Genomic DNA, 17,648 nt, shown 5'->3' on the forward strand with positions numbered 1-17,648 from the left:
TTTCCGGTCAAATTTCAGTTTGTTTCTAGGCCATGCCAGAAGCACCAAGTTTCACTACTTGTAATCACACTTGGAAACAGATGTGCATTCAAAGAAAGATCAGTCGCAACATCAATCTGAAGCTGCTTCTGTTTGTCCCACAAAATCCATCAAGTCTTCCATTGCAGAGACGACCTTTTATCCATCACATGTTCTCATCCATCTTTGAATAAACTGGACTTTTACGTAGCATCTTCACCATACACCACTTGCAACAGTTGTAACATTTCAGTGGCACATTTGCCGATTTTCACACAAAGTTTAATATTAACACATTACTGTAAATTTCAGTCACCCATTTTTATGCCAAAAAGTACACTCTGATAACTATTACCTTTCCAGTAGCTATTTAATGACTAGCTCTATCAGCTTAAAATTTATGCACTTGCATATTTGTGTGTAAACATGTTTAAACTTACATGTCATTTTGATATAATTATGTCAGAGGAAACACTATGCAGTCACTTTGGGAATTAAATTGTCACACCTTCTAAACGTTGTCAAAAATGGAAACTAACAATTTTATGACAATACTAATCAAGCTAAGAATGTGTAAAATTGAAAATGCACTTTCATCTTAGTTATTGGATTGGAAAGAATTTAACTTTTAAAGTACACATAATGTGCTTTGTTACCTCTACTTTGTATTAGATTAAACCATATCACTTATTAATGTGATGAAAATTGAATTTATTATGTAAAAGAAATACATGATGTAATATTAACTACGCAGTAAAATAAAATGATTAAAGACTGCATCTTTGTTTAATCAATAAAATAATAACAGTTCCAAGATATAAATGCACCTTTTTTTTTTTGGGCTTAATAAAAATTAAATACATATTTGTATCAAGTTCGGTTATATCATGCTCTTAAGAAAAAATAGTCGTCTTCGACTCGTCTTTCCAAAGGTCGTAATATTAAATGCTTTCGCTAAATAAGTGCACCGATAATTTTGCTCAATATGACGAAACTACAATTAATGTCGAAATCACTGACCGAACATCAACGCACGATTCACCAAATGAATGTTAAATCAACATATACAACACAAAGGCAATAGATACATGGTCCCGGCCTTATAAAATGTAGTCCAGTTCGTGACGGACAAAGTTGTTCCGTCCGTCGTCGGCCACTCTGGGATATCCGGCGACTAGCGAGTCCTGTCCTCCGATGTACAAAGTGTTATAAATTTTCCAATAAACGTCTCTCACTTTTCGGGCGGGATGGAACAGACCCTGCAAAAAATTCACAAATTATAATTTTACATATACGTGCTACTACATCTCTGCACGCAACTGATATATTGAAATGCTTACCTGAAGAGAGTATTGAAGGATTTTGATGGGACCGAGCGCAACTCTTAATCCTTCTACGGCTCCCATGAATGCTTGCACCAAATGGGGCGATGTTTCAAATATATTTGGCCAGACATAATTTAGCAGATGTACCAGGGCATCTTCACATCCAAAACCGTAAACACCAAGTGCCATATGCTGAATTGCAGCACATGCAGTCTGTCTATGGACAAGGTCTCTGAAAAAGTCAATTTTATATTAAATGTAAGAATTATTTTCTTAGAAATACAATTCTAAATAAAACACATCTCTACTTCTAACAAGTAAAATATCGATAAAATAATTATGTCAGACTCCAGGAATAATGGTAAATAAAATCAATCATAAAAACTGAAATATAATTGTTCCTATTTTTCAAGATGACAGCTTACAGAAGTGGATCTCAAACTTTTTTGGGTCATGACACACTGTAAAATGTGAATTTTTCTTGTGCACTTTATGTACAAAATTACAAGGGTTGTTTAGAAAGTTCTTAGAATCACAGGTGATGGTGTTTCCACATGAAATAGATGCATCAGGTACCAGCATTACTTATTATTATGAATGGAAATTTTGGACTAAAGAGGAAATAAAAACTACTGTAGCAAATGAGAAGCAGCAAAGATGGATTACAATGAAGAAAATGGAGAAAACAGAAATTTGTGCTGCGATAAAAATGGGGTTAAACGTCACCGAGTTCAAAGCCAATTTGCATCAAGCTTTGGAGGAGTCTGCCCCATAATATTTAGTGGTAAGCAATTGAGTAACACTTTCAAACTTGGTTGAGAAAGTGTGGAAAACAACAGCTGCAGTGGATGACCCGCAACTGCTGTTAGCCCAGAAATCAAACAAAATCCCATGATATGGTGATGGCCAACTGCCACTTGAAAGACCACAGGATCTGAGATTATGAGAATTTCTGCTTAATGGGTTACTAAATCCCAACCCAAGAGCTAGACATGAGTAAGGTTTCTACAATATGGGTGCCACATTTGCTCATAGTCAAAGAAAAATGTATGCAGGCAACAACTTCCAAGTATTTGAACATCTACCAAAGGAATCCATGAGATTAGCTGTATCAGTACGTGACCAGATAAGACATGGATCCACTAATAACCTGAGACTATACTAAAGACTATGTCATACACAAAGTGTTCTGCCAGTGGAAGAAAGGGAAGGGAATGGGAAAGGGATCCTTCTGAATGGTGTAAATTGGTTACCACTTCTGAGTACTGTATACCTGAGACTAAGCATCAATGTAAACAATGAAAACTTGCTTCTTCACCGACTTTGAAGAAGGCAAAAGTAGTGCCCTCAGCAAAGAAAGGCATAGCTTCCTGCCAAAGTTATTATCCTCATTGACTACCTGGAAAAGGGCGCGTTTTTTTATGCAGCAAAAGTATAGCGAAATGACGTCATGAGCAGCGTTGGCCATTTAAAAACGAGTTTTAGAGGCTGTAAAGTGCTTCTCGAGCACTGCATAAAAAAACGCGCCCAAAGAGTAAGACAACCATTGCTGCTTAATATTGTGACATGTTAGACAAATTGAAAACTGCCATTGAAGAGAAAAGGCCACTAATGAAGAAGAAAATCCTTTTCTACATGACAATTCACCAGTGCATTCTGCCCACCATTACTTCCAAATCCTCAATACCCATACTCTCCTGACTTGGCTTCTAGTAGCTTTCATCTCTTTCCAATCTGAAAAAAATACTGGCAGGCAAGAAATTTCATGCAAATGAAGTGATCTTCGTTGCAATAAACAGATGTTTTGCAAAAAAGGAACTATTTTAAATTATATATACTGTATATCAACGTATATTAATACTATTATACTATTACGTATATACGTATACGTATATTATACTATACGTATACGTACTATACATATATTATACTATTTTAAATTGTATATACTGTATATGCTTCTTAATTACGAGGTTTTCTCAAAGAGGTGGAAAGAGGCTAGGGTGGTGATCATCCCCAAGCCTGGGAAAAAGGACTTGAGCGATCCAAGCAGTTATAGACCTATTAGTCTCCTGCCTGTTATGGGTAAGGTTTTAGATGATCTTATGATCAAGAGGATAATGTGGCATATGGAGCAGAAAGGTATACTAAGTGAAGTACAGTTTGGCTTTAGACCACAGAGAGGAACAGAGGATGCCATTAACAAGGTGATTAGCGATATCAAAGAGGTACTAGGTTATGCCAAGTATGCGGTGGCAATAAGTTTGGACATCCGGGGCACTTTTGATAATGCCTGGTGGCATTCAATTCTTTGGAAACTTAAGATGAATGGCTGCCCAAGGAATCTTTATAGACTGGCAAGGACTACTTTAAGGATAGAGTAGCTATATATAATTTGAATTGGACAAGGATTGAGAAAGGGCAGGAGAGAGGCTGCCCGCAGGGGTCGAAGTCGGGCCCCAGTTTTTGGGTCGTTCATTTTGATACTATCTTAAAGAAGATAAAGAATGCGGCAAGATGTACGGCTTATGCCGATGATGTAATGATTGTTATGGCAGGACATTCACGTAGAAATATAGAACTGACATGTAACAAGCTTCTCAGTGATATTTATTCATGGGGCAAGGAGGAAAAGCTGGAATTTAACCCCACTAAGACTCAAGCAATGATTTTTGCAAAAGATTTTGTGAGTGCGATGGATAGAAGAAAACCTATACTCAAGATGAATAATGAGAAGATACAGATAGTTAAGAAATTAAAATACCTAGGCATCGTCATGGATAGCCGGTTGAGCTGGAATGATCATATAAAAGAATTAAAAGTCAAAAGTAATATTATTTTCAACAAGCTAGCCCAGGTTGCTAATGGCATCTGGGGCCTGAATGCTGAGGCGATGGACACTGTCTACGATGGCATGTTCATTCCGATTTTGACTTATGCGGCATCGGCTTGGTGTGAGAAGGTACAAAATTGTACACAGAAGAGGCATCTAAGGCAGGCTCAGAGAACTGTATTGTTAAAACTTACTAGATGCTATAGGACCACCTCGACTGAAGGACTTATGGTTTTGGCTGGAAAAGCCCCTATTGAACTGGTAATTGAAGAAAGGGCCAAGCGCTATTGGTTGAAGGTTAAAGATGTTAATAAATTGGCGAGAATGGTCTCAATATCGAGAAGTATGAGAGGATGGTTCCGGTGAAGGACATGCCGCACCCTGCAACGTTATTCAGGGTTCGAGAAATGAGGCATTTAAAGATTACTACTGAAATTTATACAGACGGGTCTAAGTCCGAGGTTGGGACAGGAGCTGCGTTTGTGGTGTACGAGCGGAATAACGAAATCTATAATGAAAAATTCCGGCTAGAAAAATATTGTTCGAACTACCAGGCAGAATTGCTGGCGATAAGTAAGGCCATTGAATGGTGTGTTGCTAACGATAGGACTGAAAATGTTTGTATTAATACGGATAGCATGAGTGCACTTCAGGCACTGTTAAGTCAAAAGTCCAGCAATCACCAAGTTTATTCGATTAAAAAGCTATTGAAAGACCATAATTTACTTGACCGTATCGAATTTAAATGGGTTCGCGCCCATGTAGGCATTTATGGTAACGAGAGGGCCGATTACCTGGCCAAGGAAGCGGTGGAAGGCGGCCAAGTGGTCTTTGACATAATACCCGTTTGCTGGGGAAAGAGAATCTTGAAAATGAACACAATACAGAAGTGGCAGGAGCTTTGGACTGAAAGTACCAAGCGCAGGAGGATCTATGATCTTCTTCCAAACATAGAAGAAAGACTCGTGCACTTAAATTGGTTTCCGCCTGGTCGGGAAACTATGATTTACCTATCTGGGCATGATGGCCTGGGGGTATTCAAAAGGCGGTTTAACCTTAGTGAACAAACTGACTGTATGTGTGGTCAAGCAAATGAGGACATACATCATCTTATCTTCGAATGTGTAAACTGGCAGTATAACAGGAAAAGACTGGAACTCATTGCCCTGGAGGAGGGGTTGACCTGGCCTTGTGGCTTCTATCAGCTCATAAGAAATGAGCACTGCTTTAAGGCGTTAACGGAGTTCTTCAGAAAAATTTACAAGAGCAAGAACGCTCGAATGTAATTATCTCTTTCCTGGGTGAGCTGCCCAGTAGTTTGTTTATTTATTTTACTTTATTGTTTACTGTTACTTTGTGTTCTTGATGTAAAGGATTAAAGTTTCATATATCCCCGTTGTGCAATGCGGTGCGGGGTGTATTGATCCCTGTTAAGGGAAGTTAAAAATAAAAAAAAAAAAATAAAAATACCATAATTATTACCAACGGTAGGCAAACTTACTCCTCACTGGATCTTTAGAAGAAATTATAAATAAACATTTTTCGATGTAATTTGCCCAGTTTAAATTGAATATTAAATGCACATAGCAACATGTATGTTCATAATTTAGTACTAATGTTAAAACTAACATCCATTAAAGATTCTTTCCCATCAAATGTCCCCACTCATAACTATTTTTGCTGCACAGTATATTCTTATTCTATCTATGTGTACAATCAAAGCCGAATATCTAATGTTGTAATTTGTGGTAACTGAGTGAGTTGTTGCTGGGTTTTAAAAAGAAATATCCAGGAGTTGGTTCAAATATGAATGTTTGTGAAGAACTCTTATCGATAAATACAATTAAAAGTATGACTGCCAGAGCAGACATTTTCGAACAAGTAGAAATTTCAATGCAAAAGTTTAATCTATTACTAAAAAAAATTATCCGAGTTAACAACAGATGGTGCGGCAGCAATGACAAGAAAAAATAAGGGAGTCATTTCCTTATTTAAACAAAAAATGGGAGAACAGAATTTTTCTAAATTATTTATATCTCATTGCATCATCCATCAAGAAAATCTGTGCGCAAAGCTATGCAATTAGAAAAGGTAATGTCTGTCATATCCAACTGCATCAACACAATTAAAAAGCAGCACTAAGTCATCAACAATTTCGAGAATTGCTAGATGATCTTGAAAGTGAATATACAGATATTCAACATTATTGCCCAGTTCGTTGACTCTTGAGAGCAACCATATATGAAAAATTTTATAAACTTGAAACACAAAATTAAACTATTCATGGGTATGAAAGGAATTCCCATTGAAACATTAAATAACAAAAAATTCAACTTACTTAAACCCGTAACTGGTGCGTAAAAAAACAAACGTTTTCTGAACGTCTTTATTTTGGAACACCAGTGTTCCAAAATAAAGAATCCAGCTAGGTTACCTGATGAAGAACACGAAAGGTGTTCAGAAAACGTTTGTTTTTTTAAAGTTTTTTACACACCGGTTAAAGGTTTAAGTAAGTGGAATTTTTTGTTATGCACACCCCGGTGTGCGTGTAGAAGGTATACTAGAACAAGTGTTTTGCATTACAAGTAAGAATCTGGAAAAAATTATGCTCGTTAAGCGAGGTTCCACTGTATTTAATTCATTAAACTCGTTTTCTATTGGCTACTGAATTTCTATTTCTACATTCGGCAAAGTGAAAGTTTAAATACAGCAGGAGTTTGTTAGCATGACAACAGTAATAGTGGATTATTATGCAAATTATTAATGTTTTTGTATTTTCATAAAATTCCATATGTTATGGCAATCTGAACATCGTTGTAGGTTTTATACCAATGCATGCACTGTACACTTCTGATTTCTTTATGAATGCTCTTTAATCATGACTGACTATACAATGTTAAGACTGCATTGTTCTCAATTCTGTGGTCAACCTTGTAGCAAGGAGCAATGTTCAAGGTTACATCACCTTTGCCTTGACTTCTGCCTAAGATCATTAGCATACATTTCCAAACAAATTGGTTGGTTTTGGAGCTTTTGGTACAAAGGCTTAGGTAGGTCAAAGAGTGCCTAGTCTAGTTATGTAGTTACCAAGTCAGTTATGTATCAGTATGCCCCTTTGGGTCTTTTAGTAAGCTATAAGTTTTTCTGATGTATGTCATCTTAGAATTCTGCATAGAAGTTTATTGCTTGCAGGTATGACATAATACGTTGTATTTGTCCATTGTTTATAGAGTATACTAGACAAGCCATGTTGTTGAAGATAGTCTTCTTACTAAAAGACCCAGAAGGACATACTCTTGCATTAGTGCATCGAGGACAAATTAGTGTTGGATCTGAACAAATTCCAATTAGTGGAATAACAACATGCCAAATATTATTAGACACTTTCAAATTATTGCTTACTTTACAGATGACATCAGATTACCAAACATTCTAAATTAATAATTTTTAAATTACAACTTACCGATCCATAAGCGCATCCTCTAACAGTGGTGTTACAGCATATATGTAGTCTTTTCCCATTTCTCCAATATATTCAAATAAAAATGATAGAGATTTTAAAACACCATTCTGAACATTCAATTCTGGAACACGATATTCGTTCATCAAGGCAGGCAACACCGTAAACGGTGAGCACGTTTCGGCAACTATAGCTATAGCGACGGTGGTACACACACGATTTTGACGTTCTTGCACCTATGATAAATAAATTGTTCAAATTTTAATTTTGAAAATAAAAATTAAAAAAAAAAATGAATTAAAGAAATAAATTTTACTCTTAAGTTATTCAATAGTGTCGCCAACACATCATGAGGACCTATGGCCTTGGCAATGTAACCAAATGTATTAACGGTAGCACGACGAATTGCCTTTTTGTGGGCTTTTAGCAATTCTAACAATTCGAAACATATTCTCATCCATTCTCTTGCAGAAACATATTCGGCACCTCGATCCGCAATTCTTCCGACTAAATCTATACAATTTTCTTGTACCTTCTCGTGTCTAATTTAAAAAAAAATCCAAATTATCATTTAATATATTTTTAACGACAAATAAAATTATTTAAAAAAAAAAAAACAAAGTTAACCTGTTTTTCAAAATTGGAGTTAATCGCGGTAAGAGATCTTTAATTGGTGGTGTCATCTTGTGCATGCCAATTACATTTACAATGGATTTCAGAGCACCCAAAATTGATCCCAACACCTCTGGATATTCTTCACCTAAATACTCATAAAGTACAACACCCAAATGACCCATCAATTTTTCTTCTTGACAAGTTTTCATTACGACCGCTATACGAGAGATGAGGTCGGCAGCCTGCTGTCTCACTTTTGCAGATTTGTTGTTGAGACGCCATAATATAGTACCGCAGATCTGGGGGAGATATGGTTTCACTCTCTTTCCCAGAGCATTCACAATTGTGCCAAAACCATTTAACATCACCATATCCTAAAAGAAAACGCCAATAACAGATCAAATATAAAAACGAAAAGAAACAATATATAAAGATCTTAAATTCTAATGTAATAAGCTTACTTCTGTTGTTTGTTCTTGGAATGCATACAAAATGCCATCAATAAGTTGTTCTTCTAGACGAGAATCTACATCAGCTGCACCCAAATTAGCCATGATTTTTTCTATTGTTTCCATTACCATTTTACGATACTGTTCATTTTCATCTTTCAAATCGTCGACTATGCGATGTATAATTTCTGCAGCCCCAACTTTATTGGCAATTTCAACTGTTGTATCCACCAACTAAAATTATACAACTTGGTTAATACATATATCTATACGAGAGAAGTAGTTGTTTTATATATATCTACATTAATATTTTACATTTTTTAGATATTTAAATATTACCTGTCTATAATTTCTCCTGTCAAGTGCCATTCTATGATTCCAAAAGTGTTTAAAAAAGTGAGGCAGCACTTCTTCCTTTATATATTGCGGTTCCACACCATCAGTGGCGCAACACTGTTTTACTACCTATAAAAAATTTAATTTATCCAACTTGTTAAATGTCAAGAACCATATTATTATAATTTCACAAACTGAATTATATTTACCTTAAGTACAATCTTCTTCATTTCTTCGTCGGGAGACTGAAATTCTCGAATCAAAATCAACATCACTTCTCTGGTATAATAATTTGCATATTCGGCATCCATGAGCGGAATCAAATAACCAATAGCTTTCAAGAAAGCAGCCAAACCCTAAGATACAAGTATAATTTTTCATTAAAATTACTTCTAAACACTACTTTTTATAAATAAATATACAATTATTACCTTTCCTCGGTGAGTTCTAATACCTTTCCACAGAGGTTTGAGCACACTGTCAAAAGATTCGATACCATAAGGAGTTGCGGCTTCTGCAAGTGCAGCCAAAGCCAAAGCAGTGATCGTTCGAACTTTCTGCTGTTCATCTACTAATCCTGTAACAATGTAATAATAAAAGGTGAATTATTTAGTAAATAGAATTTATTACATGAAACAGCACCTTAATAGCAAAATTTTCTTAATTTTTCAGTAAACAGTAATGTGATAGAAGAGCCGTATTTGATATGGATTCAAACAATACTACTCCACAATAATTCCCACAATTTTGTAAAGATTGCTAAACATTAACTGTTAAGTATACCATATCAAAAGAAGATAAAATGAACACACTAACAGTAAAACAACTTGCAATGAATTTCATCATCAAGTACCAATCGTAATTCTAATTTTACTAATTTAACATGGTCATATCTTCAAAAATCAAGCAATAATTAATTCTTTATTGATAAACAATAAGCAACTTCAATTAAGAAACTATAGAACGATAAAAAATAATGATTATTTAGATCTGAAATTACTAAATTGAAATAAGTAAGGCTGATGTTCTGTAGCATCACAGAATTACAGATAATGGAAGAACAAGTCATTTGGCCAGATGCAAAGTAAATATTTGGAACATTCTACATCATCTAATTGCAATTGAGACAATTGTAATACAATAGATGATTTAATCTTCTATTACATTGCATTCCAAAAACTTTGCAAGATCATTTTCCTCGGTCCAACACTTACAATCTAAATAAAAATATTTTTAAAAGAAATTTTCTAATTGAGATAAATAGCACTTTCTTACCGTGTTCTATGATTTCTACTAAATTTCTTAAATGAGGTAAAATAGCACATCCCATCAAAATGGCTATCTGTTGAACAATTTTTATACCCGTGTGCCTCGCCTGCCACGACTTCTTGCTGCGACACACGGCCTTCAAGAAAGGTAAGAGAGAGGGTATTCCGAGAGCAGAAGCAACGACAGCAAAAGCTCTGGCAGTAGTGTTTCTGACGTATTCGTCAATGTTGTCGATATCGGGTCTCATTGTTGATATCATTGTGGCCAAACCGGCTGCCTAAAAATTTTAAATTACATATCATAATAAACATCAATTAAATATCAAGATCACATTACATACAAATTTTAAACTAAAAGTTAAACTACAGTCAAACTCAGTTATAATGAGCATTATGGGACCGACAAGATTTTCTCATTATATTCGTGATAAGCACTGACTTAACTAAGAGGAATTTAGGTGACTGCTTCAGCTCTGAACATACAGAGTGCCTTGCAGGTGGGAAAATTTGTAGTTATGCCACTGATGATTAGTGAAATTTATCTTTTAACTTTTAATTTTAAATAAGTTAATTAAAAACGAAAATGTGATTACATTATATTATGTTATATAAACTACAATATAATTAATATTAAAAAATTTACTTTTTTGTAATTAAAGATAATAATTAATAATATGCCTGATTTTAGTCAGTCTTTTTATCTACAAATCAAACTGCAACTGCAACTGCTGACAACTGCTTTATTTTTCTATGTTAATGCTGTCAAAGATGACAAAGAAAACCTTCTACACACTTCAACATTTTTACCACAATGTTCTAATAAATAATTTCTACTTTTTCATAAACCGAGATAAATTTTCTTTTCATACACATCTTTCTCATAGACGGGTTCATTTCTAACTAGAGTATATGATAATTTTATAATTGTAGTGATGATTTTTAAATTGGCAGAATAGGGAAAGCTATTCAAGAAAGAGGAGGGAGGACAGTTTGTTAAGTTACGGCAACGCAACACTTGGGCAATCTGCACAGGGGGGATATCTTCCAGGAAGTCTTTTAAGGGTAACTGGCCCCTATTCAGGTGTTACAGATGTGAAGAAAACCTGGAAAACTGCACATGGCTAACCCATCATATTTCTATTATTCAACTAATTATTATGTTTAACTTTCTTATACTATTTATAAAAAAAACTACTTACTTTTGCTAAATTAGAAATAATTTCTCTGCCTTCCACACGAGCGTAGTAATCTTCATCAATCAATAAAGGCTCAATGACTACTAATATCTATAAGAAAAGACATCCATTTATGTTTACATTTAACTACATAAATAATTTAAACATTCAAACTAGTAATTTAACTACTTACTTTATGTACATAAGGTCGAACAAGATCATCCAGCTTGTATAAAATTCTGTCGATAACTTTCACCAATAAGTGACGCTCTTGATCCTCCAAAGTAGGAGACATCAACAAAGGTAAAATCTGGTTAAACAGAGGACCGGCACCGAATTCACGCGACTTGTCTGTAATCTGCCGCAGAGCAGCTTTTCTCATCGGCGGTGTTCCATTTTTTATTTTCAACAGTAATTTCATTATTTTCCTTTCTTTCTGCTCGTCAGGACTCAAAGCTTCTTCGTCAACGTCAGCCTACGAAATAATTTACATGTTTCAATGAATGCAAAATTTCAGTGCAATGAGATTTTATAAAAATTTCAAATCAACTCTCAGGATGATCCAAAAGTCAGTTAATCAAAACACATTTTAAAATTATCTTACAACCAATCGAAACTAATTTTAGAGTTGCATTTTATTACAGTATTTTACGGACTATAAGATGCACCTGAATTTTGGAGGCAATTTTTCGAAGAAAAAAGTGCGTCTTATAGTCCGTAAAATACGGTATTTATGACTCAGTCAATCCATTGAAAGGAAATGGATTGCAAATACTAATATTTATCAGTATTCAAAATACTTTTTAACAACTCTTAATACTATCTTTTGGACCACCCGGTACAAAATGCAGATTATGTATCTAATCTGTACCCTAAAACATTAACTCCCAATAATTTAAAATATTTAAAGACCCATATTAATGTTATTAATATGGTTTATATTGAGATGAATATAGTATTGGATACTTTTCTAATTATTAATACATAATTTAATTGTTTTGGTAAATATCTTACCAATAATTTATCAAAATATTGAATATCTTCTGGTTTCAATGGAGGTAAATTTCCTTTTGGTTGTGTATCTACAACTTTAACGGGTTCATCTTTCTGAAAGAAGAATCCAGAAGTGCCTCCCAGAGGAGTAGGTGTTGCAGTCAATTTACGAGCAGGTGTTCTAATAGGAATATAACCTGCTGGAGGCTGAAGTATTTTATAACCCGGAGGAAACATAGAATCCAATTCGTCATCAGAAAGAGGTCTGTTTCTCTCGTCGATCTCTCTTTCCCACCGATAAGCCTGCAACTGTTCTGGAGTCATTGCCATTATATGACCTGAAATTTATATGTAATTAAAAAATTTGGAAGTATTTAAAAAGTAAAGCATATATTTTTGTAATACAAGATTTTTACCTGGAGTCGGTGTGGCCATGGCCATAGCTTTAGGTCCAGTTGGAGTAACTCCGCTGGGAGTCATCATAGAGGGTGTCTGTGGGGTTTGATTTCCCATCTGTGAGGCAGGAGTTTCGTCCCATCGAGAACGCCGTTTACTAGTACTGGGAGTGGGAGTCTCTTGAATCAAATCTGTGCCTCTGTCTGTGCGAGGAGTTTCTGCCCAACCACTTCCATGACCAGGTGTTTCTGTTTACCATAAAATTTTGTAAATTATAAAATTTTATAATCAGAGTATTGATTTCAAATAAAGATTTAAGTTATAAAAACAATACCTCTGTCTGTTTTAGGTGTTTCGTCCCATCTGTTTCTTCTTGCACTCGGAGTGGCACGATGACCAGGCGTATCGTGTCCGGGGGTGGCTGCACCAGGTGTTGCGTGTGCTGGAGTGGCATCCCATATACGTGTGCTGGCTCCCGGTGTTGCACCAGGGGTTTCCGAACCCTTAGGTATACGACCGGGAGTTTCATCCCAACGACTCTGAGAGGGAGTCTGTGACTGAAATTAATTTAAATTAATAATTAATTAAATATTGCCGAAATTTTTAATTCTGCTCCCAATATATATATCAAAATTAATATTGGATATTTTGCATAGCCATTCTCTTTCAGACATTTTCTATTCATTTATATGAGAACTTCCATTTAACTTTGATGCATAACACTATGCATTGTATTGTACAATCATGATAAATGCGTTTTATGAATTAAAAGCATACAGATTTTGGATTTGCACATAATTAAAATATTAATAAAGTACAACCTAGTGCCATATTTCTTTGATTCTATCATCAATTCTAAGATGCACTATCATTTTAAAGATCTTTTAATTGATAAACATTCCAAATTTTATTTGAATTTAAAGCTGTAATATTACCAATTCATGTAACTGACTTCATAATGAACAAACAAGTACTATAAATTTCATTTATGTGCATGTAATTGTGCCAAAATTTGCACTTCCACACTGTCAAACTAATAAGTTTCTTTTGACATTGTGTGTGATACATCCCAAGCTTAAAGATATTAAAATGTAAAAATATGAGAGACTTAGAATCAAGGAAATACAGCATTTTAAAAAATAATTTTAAGTGCTTTTATATTCTTTTATTGACATAGTCATAATAATTCCGTGAACTTACTTCAGCCATATCCCAACTGGAAGCTTTCTTCTTAGCTGGAGTAGCGGGTGTTTCATCACCAGTAGCTTGATCCCATCTCCTTCGTTTACCTGAAACAAGCATGTCTTTATGTTAGAAAGAACAAATTAATTTCAAAGAAAAGATACCTAACAACTGCATAGTGGCTTACTAGTAGTTGAGTAAAAAATGTATACACATTTTAAATGCTTTCATTATGGAAAAATATATTATTTTACTCACTTGGTTTTGAAGCATCTCCATTTGCCACAGTTTTCAAATCCCCGGATTTAGCTTTTTCAGCCAATTTTTTTCTCAATTCAACCTGTAAAACAAAAAAAAATTCAAATTAAACCTCACTATTATAACACAAGTTTGTTACTTTTTATGTTAAGAAATTAAATACTTACCTGATCTTTACTCAAAGCTTGCTCTCTCATAATAACCTGATATGTTCTAGACTGAGCATCCGGAGTCTTTCCGCCTATAAAGAAAATGGAAAAAGACAAAAAATATTATTGATTGATTTAAATAAACTATTCGTTCATTTGCCAGCAAACTAATGTAACCGAAGCAAAATGGTATGCATTTAACACTAGTTTAATGTTAAATTCCTGACTGAACAAACTATTTTGTTACATTGGTTTGCTGAACAAGCTCATGGATTAAATTACTAATTTAACTGATGGGAAAAGCCCCTGTTTACGACTTCACTTTGCAGACAGTTGCATACTTATCCTGCAGAAAATAGGTTTTTGCTTGATATTTCTTCCTAAGTTTATGAATTTTGTAGTTTCTTCATGCTTGAGCACAATTTAAGTGAAGCCTTTTTATGAAGTTACATATGAGCACAACAGTAAAACAACACAATAAAAACAAAATAAAAAGCTTTCGATGGGTGCAAAAGTCATCTGCACCCATGTATTTTGTCATCGTTAAACACAGCAATTTATAATAAAAAATACAATATTTTCTCGATCATACCAATACAACTAGTGTTAATTTTGAGAATAAAACTATTGAATTTTCGCATCGAAACTCGGTTAGTTCAGGGACTTTCCCAACGTTTACATACTACTATAATACGTACGTGTACTCTCCAATCTCCTTTTTCTCTAACCATCAGGATTGAGGTCAAGCGCAACGGTGAGCCTAAAAATAGTCTTTTTGTGATTAGTAATGTCTGTTGAGCACACACACACACACCATACACACTAAACTTCCTCGAGTGTCTTTTCCCAATGACTTTCCAATTACTTGTAAAGCGAGTCATATACCTTTGGTTCTTATTTCGACAAGGGCTCTTGCACCGCTCGGTTTGTTCTCACAGTAATGAAAAATATAAACATTAACTTAAACAATTCTTTAGTTATAAAACTTTAAGAGAAAAAAAAAAAAACATTATAACACATTAAATTTTCGAATGGACTGCAAGCGGCCCTTGTCGCTAGAAATTCGTCTGACGACGACAGTGAAGGATATTATTTCTCGACACTTTTCTCAATTAAAGAATAATGATGAAGGTTTCTTTAAGTGATCTGAAAAGACATTTTTCATCAATAAACTCCATGCAGTTCTCATTAACATGCTACATTAAATAGAGAATTATTTCAGTCTGCGATTAACTACGTAGTTCGCGATAAAATAGTTTATTTAGCCCCCGTCGTCAGCGGGTGTTCGTAGTTCTTTATCCTAATGCACGTATTACTTCTGCAATCCAATTCTACTTTACACCATTTAACTGTCTTTAAAAGCGTTACAAAACAATTATTTTCATAAATTACTAACACACTCAATTTACTAAATATTGGCATTACGTGCATTTATATATCCCCAGAGGGTACTGTAGACCATTTTCCTGCACGAGTAAGGGACAAACCGTGTCACGTCGTTGATGGAATTTCATAAAGGTGCTCCCAAGCTTGAGGAGAAAAATTGAACGACATTAATTAGTTATTATTGTTTATGTAGTCTTCTTTTCTAGTTACTGTAATTTACTCAAAATAAGTGTTTTGGGGAATTATTTATTTACCAATCAAGGCAAGAACAAAACTAAATCAATTTTATACATTTTGGGAGAAGACAGTAAGAATTTTGTGAGTAGTAATCTAATTTTTAAATATTTGTTTTGTAAATTTTGATTTTGCTCACAAAAACAGTTTGTAAAACCAAATAAGAGTGAGTTCCAAAGAAATAGAGAAATATAATTTATTGCCAATGCTCTGCTCTTAACCAAAATACATATAGTAGGTCCTCACCATACGTGGTTTCCCACATATCCTTTTGGGTTTACGGTACTGAGAAATAATTTGGGAGAGAAAACTGTAATATACATAAAATAAAAATACTTAATTTGCAAACTAAGTATGCACCATTTTTTAAAGTACACAAAGTCTTGCAGCATCTCACTTAGTTGTGCACATTCTCATTCTAGGAAAGCATTCACGTGATTTATTTCTTTGTTTTGCATTACATGATAGCAATAGCCTTTATCTGGAGTTCTCGCCTGTAACACATCTGTGTGATATTGTTGGTGATTCTTTGTTTCATTTATGCTAATTATTTCGCAAACATAGCTCCAAAACAAAAGGGTAGTGATGCTAGTAGCTCTGATAAGCCAAAGAAAAGCTGCAAAGTGCCAACTTTAAAAAAAAATGGTTTAAAATTTTAATTTATGGTACTATGCTACTTACTGTTAATATAATGTTTACTTGCATCATTTATTTAAAATAAAATATGTAACAACTATGTTAGTATAGAAAATACTTAATAATTAATGGAATTTGCCATTTCCTCTTGCCACACAAATTTCCTCTTACACAAGAGGTCTTAAAACATTTGATCATATATGACAGGATCCTACTATACAGTCAAACCTGTTTTTATGCGGGGGATAGGGACCGCATTAAAAAAAACGCATTAAAAAAAATCTCACGAAACTTCACGAATGGCTGTAAATAATAGTTTTCGCAACACAATTAAAAAAATAATTTTTTTTATGCGGTCAACAGGGACCGCATAAAAAAAGTCTCACATAGAAAATAACTCAAAATCGTACGAAATAGAATTTATTGACAACAGATGTCAGCACTTGACTGCATCGTCTGGTCTATCGTCTGTTTTACATATTTTTGTCCAGGTGGTGTTTTGTTGATTTAAAAAGTAAATTATTTCATTTTTCGCATATTCATGCAATAATGTTACTATAATAAGTGCATTTATGCTATAATAAGTTTATTTAGCTATAATAAGTCAACGTGAGACATGACGAATCGCACGAGACTAGTCGCCAACTATACCGCACAAATAAAAAATCGCACAAAAAAACCGCACAAATTAAAAATTCGCATTAAAAAAATCGCACAAATAAAAATCGCACATAAAAAGAGCGCATAAAAACAGGTTTGACTGTATATATTTTGTTTTGCCCATACTATACCTAAAGAGGAGAACATTGCCTTGGTAATGCAATGACACAATACAGAAGTAAACACCATACCTGAGTGACCACTACATATCATTTGACACATTGCCCTTAGTTTTATTTATTTCTTTTGTTAAGTTATGGCAATGCAACACTTGG

The 17,648-nt window shown here is 34.3% G+C and overlaps 1 protein-coding gene across 2 annotated transcripts in view; it reads right to left on the reverse strand.

Moving 5' to 3' along the window:
- Positions 1 to 785: 785 nt before the first annotated feature.
- Sf3b1 (splicing factor 3b subunit 1) overlaps positions 786 to 17,648 on the reverse strand; it is a 40,050-nt gene continuing 23,187 nt past the window's right edge. Inside the window, exons 1-19 of one of the 2 annotated variants that reach the window (XM_067276728.1) lie at positions 15,156 to 16,390; positions 14,476 to 14,549; positions 14,309 to 14,390; positions 14,069 to 14,157; positions 13,203 to 13,425; positions 12,889 to 13,116; positions 12,494 to 12,810; positions 11,673 to 11,954; positions 11,504 to 11,590; positions 10,312 to 10,582; positions 9,468 to 9,613; positions 9,246 to 9,392; positions 9,040 to 9,165; positions 8,713 to 8,934; positions 8,264 to 8,625; positions 7,953 to 8,178; positions 7,640 to 7,872; positions 1,359 to 1,575; positions 786 to 1,277 (exon numbers count right to left, since the gene is read on the reverse strand). In XM_067276728.1, the coding sequence (XP_067132829.1) occupies positions 1,119 to 1,277; positions 1,359 to 1,575; positions 7,640 to 7,872; positions 7,953 to 8,178; positions 8,264 to 8,625; positions 8,713 to 8,934; positions 9,040 to 9,165; positions 9,246 to 9,392; positions 9,468 to 9,613; positions 10,312 to 10,582; positions 11,504 to 11,590; positions 11,673 to 11,954; positions 12,494 to 12,810; positions 12,889 to 13,116; positions 13,203 to 13,425; positions 14,069 to 14,157; positions 14,309 to 14,390; positions 14,476 to 14,505 (3,447 nt within the window). In that variant the 5' untranslated portion in view covers positions 14,506 to 14,549; positions 15,156 to 16,390 and the 3' untranslated portion in view covers positions 786 to 1,118. Of the gene's footprint in view, positions 1,278 to 1,358; positions 1,576 to 7,639; positions 7,873 to 7,952; positions 8,179 to 8,263; positions 8,626 to 8,712; positions 8,935 to 9,039; positions 9,166 to 9,245; positions 9,393 to 9,467; positions 9,614 to 10,311; positions 10,583 to 11,503; positions 11,591 to 11,672; positions 11,955 to 12,493; positions 12,811 to 12,888; positions 13,117 to 13,202; positions 13,426 to 14,068; positions 14,158 to 14,308; positions 14,391 to 14,475; positions 14,550 to 15,155; positions 16,391 to 17,648 lie in introns of those variants that run through there. The other variant, XM_067276727.1, reaches the window with a different exon arrangement.

This window comes from Centruroides vittatus, unplaced genomic scaffold, assembly GCF_030686945.1.
Source record: "Centruroides vittatus isolate TY-2023 unplaced genomic scaffold, ASM3068694v2 contig_715, whole genome shotgun sequence".
Taxonomy (NCBI): Eukaryota; Metazoa; Arthropoda; class Arachnida; order Scorpiones; family Buthidae; genus Centruroides; species Centruroides vittatus.